Here is a 9,634-nt window from a genome sequence, read left to right on the forward strand (position 1 = left end):
CCATGAAGTAAGTGACCTACCACCTAGGGATGAAGTCTTCCAATTAATATAACTTACATCAGCAATTTTAAACCAATCACACTAAATAAATACCTCGGACGCAGTCTACCAGGAAGATCAAAATGACGGCTCTAGAAATAAATACAGCATCTACTTTGCCTTTAAATTGTGTAAAGTGGTGGAAACTCCCTTCCATCACTGAAGTTTTGGGGAGATTTTTTTTTTAATAATTTGAGAATTTCATATGGCCTATTTTGGTCATATATACCCCTAGCTTGGCCAAAATCTACCCTAATACTCTTATATCGTAGATTTCATGTAGTTTTATTTTAAAAATAATAAACTTGGGATGCCAATTTTTGTGTCCACATATTCCCGGGTATGAGGACATCTCCTGCAACATGGACAAGGTCCTTTAGGCCACATCCTTAAAGGAATGTCTATGAATGGTGGTCCTTTCCTCTTCCTAGCCTAATTTTCTTTTTGTAAAATGAGAGGAATGCATTAAGATAGGGCCTTTCTGAAATTGATGGAGCTACAGATACATTGCAATCATTATGTTGGCCAATGGCGAATGGCTTCGATTTTTTTTTTTTTTTTGCTAACAGGCTGCCCTGCTTTTAAAGAAGGCACTGTATCCATTCTACGCGTTTCTATCTTTAATTATCTCACATCCACTTCTTTTTTTTTAATTTTTCTTTTCCTTCTTCCTCAACGTGAATTAGTCTCAGCATGTTCAAGGATGTCAAATTGCACCTTAGGTCATGGTTTGGAGAATTACGCACAATATTGCAGGTATGGCTTGTTCAATTCAGAGGGGCACTATTTTGGGGGAAAGGCAATGGCATAATAATTCTTTTTTATTGTTCGTGTTTTCAAAACCAATGTAAATTATTAAATCATGGTCACACACTATTGCCTGTCAGCATTGTTACCCCCTAATCCCCCTTTACATTTGTCTGACATTTCTTTGGGGGGGGAGGACATTATGTGCAGATATTTTATTTATACACCTATTCTCCGTTTTAAGAGGAACACACGTTTTTGGAGAATAGCACGCGTTTTGGTTGTGGAACTAGCATTTAGGCTCTGGATTACCTGGTTCTTCAGGTTGGCTATAGGCTCCAGATTCTCTCAATCTGTAAAGTGGGCACAATAGTATCCTCCTAATATTTTTTTCCTGTAAAAGTGCTTTCTGAGTTCATGCGTGTTCATTCCTTTGTAGATCATGTGCAATGTCATGAGTCGGGAGCAGTGGTCACTGTTTTCTCTACGTATGCATGTATGTATGTATGTATGCTCTCCCATAGCATCTGCTGTCCCATGAAGAGACTGATAAAGAAACCATCGTGTTCTACCATTGCCTATGATAAAGAAATGTTTGCATGGAAAAGCTGGGCTGTGAATATTAAGTGTGATATTGCTAGCTGCAAGACAAGGAGTGGATGCTCTTTGTGCTTCATTGTTAGTATGCCTAGGCACATATTATTTGATCATTAACATCTTCCTCATAATGTTCTACCCTTCAGGTCTTTATCGTGATCACCAGAAAAATATAAAACAATTGATTATCCTGACCTAATTCCCCTGAGTGCTGTTTTGGCTTTACACAGCTAAGTTTCCTCTGAATAGCTCACAGAGAAACTTTTGGTTTCCTTCTCCATATCTGTGTTGTGTTTACTGACTGCATAACACCTAGAATTGGGTTTATTCTTCATTCCTAGCCACAGACTTCCGTATCATCAGTCATGGGAGAATATTAATAGTGGTCAGCTAATTTCATCTTCTGGGCTTTTTATTGGTCAGAAAAATTGCCATTGAGAATATTTCAGTGGTCCTTGCTATAGGCTTCCTGGTTTTAGTTTTGGGTTCCTATGACCTTTTTCTTTAACATCTTTCAATCTGATAATATTTATCTTGATATTTATTTCCTTCCTTTTCCCATTCAGAATAGTTTTCTGTTGAGAAAATTAAAACTATTTGGTAGAACATTATAAATGAGGACTCCTTTGGATTGTAGTAATCGATCACATACTCTAAAGAATTTAATAGGAGACATTAAATGATGTAACAATTACACAGCTCAGACATGGCTGGAAACAATAGTGCATACAGTTTGGGGATGAAGTTTGTCGTGTGGACTCCTATCGCCTGTTTAATGTTGACTCTATTTGTATTGATTTCTGTGGCAGTCTTTCTTGGGTCCACTGGGGAAAAAAACACAGCTTCCTGGCAGTTTCCTGGAGTTCATTAGCTCTAGTAGAATCATGTGGTCATCCCCTGACCCAAACCGTGAGATAAGAGCTGTGCCTCACCTAGGTTAGGTGTCTCTTGTGTCTTCGAACAGCTCTGGGTTTGAAACATGCTCCCTCAAAACGTGGTGACCCAGCATTTGAGAACACAACAGCAGAACAACCGTTTGTACCTTCTGTTCACCTCCTCTCCCCATCGGCCATCAACTCCCGCTGACCTGCCCCTGAAGCGGGGAATCAGAACCCAGTTAGTTCTGCAGCTGTGCTCTTTAGACCCCGACTTCAGAAAGCTCTTATGGAGGAGGACAGGGATCTGAACACGCGACCTTGCGAAGACTCCCCACCCCCTGGTTTACTAGGATTAGAATTGAGATACCAGACCTGAAAGATTTTTTTTTTCAAATGAGTAATTTGGCAGTTGACCGTAACAGGAGTAGAGCAAAATAAAAGGAAGGAAAGGTTGTTACTTCAGCTTAAACCAAACTGGAGGAAATGTGGGGAAATAGCTCGATTCACTGTCGGCCATGCACCTTATTTTCAAAGGCACAGAGAACTGATTGAAATTGATCACATTCTGGGTCGTATTTTGCCTTATCATGCTTAACCCGATTCAGATCATGTGATATCTGTTTTCTGAGAACTGTGAATTAAAGGTCAGTAATAAAATAAACTTTAGAAGCTCTCAAATATTTAGAAACTGACACATTTCTCTTTTTGGTTTTTAGAGAAAAGGTTTCTCTGTGGCTTTGGAGCCAATCTTAGAACTCACTCTGTAGACCAGGCTGGCCTCAAACTCACAGAGATCTGCCTGCTTCTGCCTCCCAAGTTCTGGGGATTAAAGGTGTGCACTCCCATCACCCAGCTTAGACACTGACACATTTCTCCATAGTTCTGTTTGTCTAAGATAACTGTGTAAGAGAAATGAGAAATTATTTTACACTTGGTTAAAATAAAAATATCCCAGAGTAAAACAGTATTAAGAGAAAAATCTTGGCACAAAATGTCTTTATAAATTTAAAAACAGGCTATTTCTTAGCTTCCAACTTAAAAAGAATTATAAAGCATAGAGAGAGCATAAATGAAGCTCTACCTAAGCAGAATATGGAGAATAATAAGCTTCTGATAAAAATACTCTGACGTCCCAAATGGAAAAGGCATAGAAAAAAATAACAGTGAGTCTAAAATCTAGTGTTTCAAAGTTAGTTAAAGTGTCAAGCCTCTAATTTTACTCAATAACAAGAATAAGAAAAATAAAAAAATACTGATGGCAGTAAAATAACGAGTAAATGGTATCAAACAGCACTATGATAATCAGTCAGCAACTTTGATTAAATGAACAAATTCCCTGAAATCTGCAAACTAACAAAAGTCACTGAAAATTCTCATTAATGAAATTTCTCTTGTAGCTAAGAGCATTCCTGCTAACACGATTCCAGACCAAAGTTGATTTTATTGGTAAGTCCTATCACGTTATTGAGGAGAAAATAATATCAATTTTGTGTAAGCCTTCCAGAAAGTGGAAAGAAAAGCAATATCTTGTAACACATTATTCGACGTAATCTTAGCCTGATAGCAAACTAGACAAAGACACAGAAGCAAATGCATTCAGCAAAATGTCTCATAGAAGGTGAAAATTATATATATATCAGGAAATTTAACCAATTTGTATTGATTTAATTATATATTATGGTTATATATTATATATTATAATTATGTATTAATCATTATATATATAAAATGAATAAGCATGGGTCAACAGAGTTTCTTTCAGGATTTCAAGGAAAGTTTAACCTTAGAGAACCAATAACGACAGTGGAATCTATCGCCCTACAAAGAAACACATTTCACCTCTTTGGACACAGTGAGTATGTTTGCTACAATCACATCACATTTTTTTTTCCTCTGAATTGAAATATTCCTTCAAGCTTTTGACATTTGTCCGTTTTTGGTCAGACACACGGGTAGCTCCCTCTTTGATTTTCTGCTCCTAAGGGAGACCTTTGGTTGTTCGATCGCTGGCTCTTGCTCTGCCATTTTCCCTTCTTATCATGCTGTTGTCTTACAATCTTAGGTAACTGCTTTATTCTTTTTAAATAATCGTATAATGCTTTGTTAAGGTAAAGCGATTATGAGACATTCCTTTCTTGATTCAGTTTTATTTTTAGAAAGTTTTGATTTCTTTCTTTTATTTTTGTCAGTGGTTGTTTTAGTAGGCTTTCTCTAGTGGAACGGAACTAATAGAATGAGTATCTATGTATGTGTATATATATGTGTGTGTGTGTGTGTGTATATGCTTATATATATATATATATGAATATGTATATTCATACATATGGGATTTATTAGAGTAGATTTGCAGACTCTGACCCAGCCAGTCCAACAACGGCTGTCTGCCAGTAGAAAATCTTAAAATTCAGCAGTTGCTCAGTCCATAAGGCTGAACATCGCAGCTGTCTTCAGTGCATGCTGGGATCCCGAAGAAGCAGGCTCTGATGCCAGCGAAGGAACGAGCTTGCCAGTGAGAGTCAGGGCAAGCAAACAAGGAGCAAGGGCTTCCTTCTTCCATGTTCTTTATGTTGGCTGCTACCAGAAGGTGTGGACCCGATTCAAGATCTGCGTACCTCCAAAGATAGGGGTTAAAGATGATCCTTCCTGTTTCGTAAGACTTCATTAAGAAAAACCCCTCACAGGTGTACCAAGTTGCTTGGTGTTTAGTTAATTCCAGATGTAGTCAATTTGACAGCAAGAGTAACCATCCCAATGGCATTCTGTTACTTTTTAAAAGTTTTTAAACTTTTAATTATAATTCCTTATTTCCCTCTTCTGTTTCATCTCTCCAACTACTCCATGTTCCCCCTCACATCCCACCCCCTTTCATATTCATGACCTCTTTATTATTATTATTTGCATTATATATATGTACATGTATGCATAAATATGTAAATACAACCACTGAGTCCATTTAGTACTGCTTGGAATATATATGATTTCAGGACTGACAACTTGGTATTTTAGAAAACAATTAGGGGCTCATTGGAAAGATAATTCTCCCTTTCTCATCAGTATTTCATTGCCTGTAGCTTCTTCATCCGTAGTGGGGCCCTGTGAGATTTTTCCCCTTTCACGATCACGTGGCTGTTGGTGCTGTCATTGTTTGGGTCTTGTTTAGTCATCCGTATTGGTGAGATAGCATTGATGTACTGGTTTGATTATAACTGGCCCCCATAAACTCGCAGGGAGTGGTGCTATTTGGAGGTGACTTTGCTGGCGTAGGTATGGCCTTGGAGGAAGTGTGCCACTGTGTGTGTGGGGGGGTGGACTTTGAGTTCTCATATATGCTCAATACACGGCCAGTGTCTCGGAATACTTCCTGTTGCTTGTGGGTCAAGATGTGAGAACCGTCAGCTCCTTCTTCACCACCATGTCTGCCTGCGTGCCGCCCTGCCTCTTGCCATGATTATATCCTCTGAACTGGAAGCCAACTAAATGAACGTTTTTCTTTTATAAGAGTTGCCCAGGCTACAGTTTCTCTTCACAGTAATAGAAACCCTAACTGAGACAATGGGTATAGCTTAACCTGTCATTTCCAGGAAAGAAAAATCTCACAGTATTCTTTTCAATCATCTGGTTCCTAATAATCTTTCTATTTCCTATTCTGTGACGTTTATTGAATCTTAGATGCAGAAGCTGTGTTATAACTGGATTTTTAGGACCTGGCACGCCGTGGTCAGTCCTCCACCAGAAGCCCTGGTGATGAGTTCTTCCCTTTGGCAGCTTGCCTAGGACCTTCGGGGAGTGAGACAATAGCAGGCACTCAGGTAAGATCCAGCTTGACTCTTCTGAGTCCTATGTCTGAAGTGTGTGGTGTCCTCAGCACAGGGATTCACCTTCAAATTCAGGGAGCAGCCAGGAGCAGTGGCAACAGCCCATGTTGTCTGGGAGTTGTCGGGCAACTCAGAGCAATAACTTGAAAGGGGGTTTCTCATGCCTGGCACTGGAGTTTTTGCTCTATAGATATTTAGACTGATATTTTTATGTGTATATATAATATATATCAAACACAAATATATAATTATAAGCATGTATCTAATAAATATAAGTATAAACATAGAATTTGCATATATATAATTTTTAGGTAAATATAAAATACTACAACTACCTAAGGCTTTTTCCAACATCCTCATTAAAGTTTCTCCCTGTTTCTAAATTTATTTGTCCAGGAACCAAGGACTATAAAAATTGACAATATCCTCATAAAATATAAAGCATCTGTTCAGATAAAAATCACTTAGTTTAGTGATGAAGAGACCTATAGAATGGGAGACAAGCTGTTCTAGCTGTGTTTCTGGCAGGATAACTCTCGAATATATGAAGAATTCAGAGAGTCATCAAGGAGTTACCAGTGAAAGCAATAGAAATGGACAAGACATATCTCAAAAAGTGCTCATCATCTTTATCGCTTATGGAAAAACACAAATTAAAATAACTTTGAGATTTTTATTTCATCGTCAAAAGAGCTAAGATTAATAAAAGAAAAAACTGAAGAAAATGCTGGGGAGGACATAGAGAAAGGGGAACCCTTATTCACCATTAGTGGGAGTGAAAACTTGTGCAGCTACGCTGGAAATCAGTGTGGAGAATCCTCAAAGAGCTGCAGATAAATCTACCATGTGACCTAGCTGCACAGCTCCGGGGGGGACTCAATGCTGCAGTATAGAGAGACTTGTGCATTGGTATTCACTGAGACCCGAGCCCCAATATCCAGGAAAAGGAAACAACCAAACGTCCTTCAAAAGATGAACGGATAATGAAAATGTGGCACATACAACACACACAGTGGAACACTATTCAGATGCGAGAAAAATGAAGTCATGAAAATTTACGGTAAATGGATGGAACTCGGAAAGATGGTGTCTAGTGGAGTAACCCGGATCTGGAAGGACACACCCCGCATCTTCTCTCATCTGTGTTTCTTAGCTCCAGGTCCTCAGATAAGAGCAAACAACACGAAGATGCTGCAGAAGCCAGGAAGGTGGAGAGAGTCTTTCAGGGTGTGAGAAGGCGGGGGAGGGAGAGGGGAATAAAGGACGTTCCTTCAGTGAAACTTCTTTTTTTTTTTTTTCAGCTTGTAGGAACTTTATTTTCCTTCCACCTTTTTTCCCTTTGCTCAGGTAACTGCAGAGCTCAGGACCACTCAGTGGTGTCTCCAACCCACTCGGTGGCCTGCGCTGTGGGAGCTGCTGACCAATCCTCAGTGGTTGGCTGGGCACTCCAGTCTTCAGTAGGGAACTGCTGGATGGGCACCGAGGGCACCTGCACCCCCTCAGACCAGTCAGCCACCTCTGGCTGAGCAGCAGTGAACTCAGGAGCTGGTGCAGTCCATTCGCCCTGAAACTCCTCCTTGGTCACGGCCTTCTCAGCAGCAGCCTGTTCTTCCTTCTCAATCTCCTCTGGGTCTCTGTAGAAGTAAAGATCAGGCATAACCTCCCATGGGTGCTCACGGGAGATAGTGCCACGCATGCGGAGTACTTCACGGGCCAGCATCCACCACATCAGGCCCACTGAGTGAGCTCCCTTGTTGTTGCACGGGATGGCGATGTCCACATAGCGCAGAGGTGAGTCTGTGTTACACAGGGCAATGGTGGGCAGGTTCACGTAAGACGCCTCTGTGAGGGGCTGGTGGTCAGCCCTGGGATCGGTCACCACTAGAAGCCGTGGCTCCCTGAAGGCTGCCTGGATCTGGTTAGTGAAGGTCCCTGGGGTGAAACGGCCAGCAATCGGAGTGGCTCCAGTGGCGGCAGCAAACTTCAGCACAGCTCGCTGCCCAGTGTTCCTGGAGGAGATGGCGCTGACATCAGCGGGGTTCTCGATGGCAACAATAGCCCGAGCTGCAAGCAGCAGCTTCTCCCAGGTCCTCTTCAGATTGATGATGTAGATGCCATCGCTTTTCCTTTTGTAGATGTACTGCTCCATCTGGAAGTCGAGGTTGGTGCCACCTAAGTGGGTGCCTGCAGCGAGGAATTTGAGGACATCCTCCTCCTTCATCTGCAGGACATCAAGGGCTCCGGACATTGTGTAAGTTTCCCCTTTAAGTTACGTCGGGAACCAAGAACAACGCCGTACGGACCCGTCCCGGGGCAGCGCGGAAAGGCCAGTGAAACTTCTAATCACCAAAATAACCCAGTTGGTAAGGCGAGGAGTAGGGTGAAGTAAATGCATTACTCTTTTGTGGCACAGAATTTAAGGGTACATTTAAAGGGCAATAAATCAAGGTAAATAATACTTTAATAAGTACCTTTAAGAATAAAAAGTAATGAAAAATCCACGATGACCGAATATCCAGATTTTAAATCAGGACAGAATTAGCAACAGTGCTGTGCCAAACCATATTAAAGCCTGAGGCAAAGAAAAAAATCAGTAATGCTGATCTTATGGTTTATTTTTTAAAAAAAACTTTAGTCATCCTGGTCACCATGTAATGGTGTTTTATTGTGGGTTTGTGGGGTTTGCCTTAAATTTCTCTGGAAACTAATGGTGTTGAACACCTTTCCATGTATTTATTAGACACTCAGATTTTCTCTGTCGTGAAGTCAAAAAATTAATTATTTTTTTGATTGTATCTATTGTGGGCATGCACATGCATATTTATATATGTGCAGGTGCATGTGTGTGCATGTGCGTGTGTGTATGTGTGTGTGCGTGTGTGTCTGTGTGTGTATGTATGTATACGTGCATGTGTGTCTGTGTGTGTGTGCGTGTGTGTCTGTGTGTGTGCATGTATGTGTATGTGTGTGTGTGTCTGTGTGTGCATGTATGTATACGTGCATGTGTGTCTGTGTGTGCATGTGTGTGTATACGTGTGTGTGTGCATGTATGTGTATGTGCGTGTGTGTCTGTGTGTGCGTGTGTGTGTATGTGCATGTGTGTGTATGTGCATGTGTGTCTGTGTGTGTGCATGTGTGCGTATGTGCATATGTGTGTGTGTGTCCATGCCTTTGTGGGAGCCCTAGGACAACCTTGAGTTTCGTTCTGCAGAGACATTCCTTTCTTTTTCCTTTGATACCGTGTGTCCCTGGAAAGCTGTAGAGATCCTGTGTCTCCATCTATACAGAGCTGGACATACAAGACGAGGCTGTGACATCTGACTTTTTTATGTGGATTCTGGAACTCGATCACTGGTTCTTACATTTGCCATCACCCCAGCCTTTTATTTCCTTGTCTATTATGCTGTGTGCCTGTTTATATTACGAATTTCAATGTACTATTTGGGAATTTTAAAATACAAGAACCTTTATATTTATATTCTTGCCAATGTCTACTTATTTTATCATTGCTTTTTCCTCTATTAATGGTATCTTGATAATCTGACATTTTTAGCTTGT

At 40.7% G+C, this 9,634-nt stretch overlaps 1 protein-coding gene across 1 annotated transcript; it reads right to left on the minus strand.

Moving 5' to 3' along the window:
- Positions 1-7,436: 7,436 nt before the first annotated feature.
- Positions 7,437-8,391, minus strand: LOC121458953 (40S ribosomal protein SA-like). The gene has a single exon (XM_041668393.1). It carries the CDS (start codon positions 8,322-8,324, stop codon positions 7,437-7,439), a length of 888 nt encoding a protein of 295 aa, XP_041524327.1. The 5' UTR covers positions 8,325-8,391.
- Positions 8,392-9,634: the final 1,243 nt, after the last annotated feature.

This window comes from Microtus oregoni, unplaced genomic scaffold (genome assembly GCF_018167655.1).
Source record: "Microtus oregoni isolate MIOR12 unplaced genomic scaffold, Mior012 000018F_ref0000195, whole genome shotgun sequence".
Classification (NCBI taxonomy): domain Eukaryota; kingdom Metazoa; phylum Chordata; class Mammalia; order Rodentia; family Cricetidae; genus Microtus; species Microtus oregoni.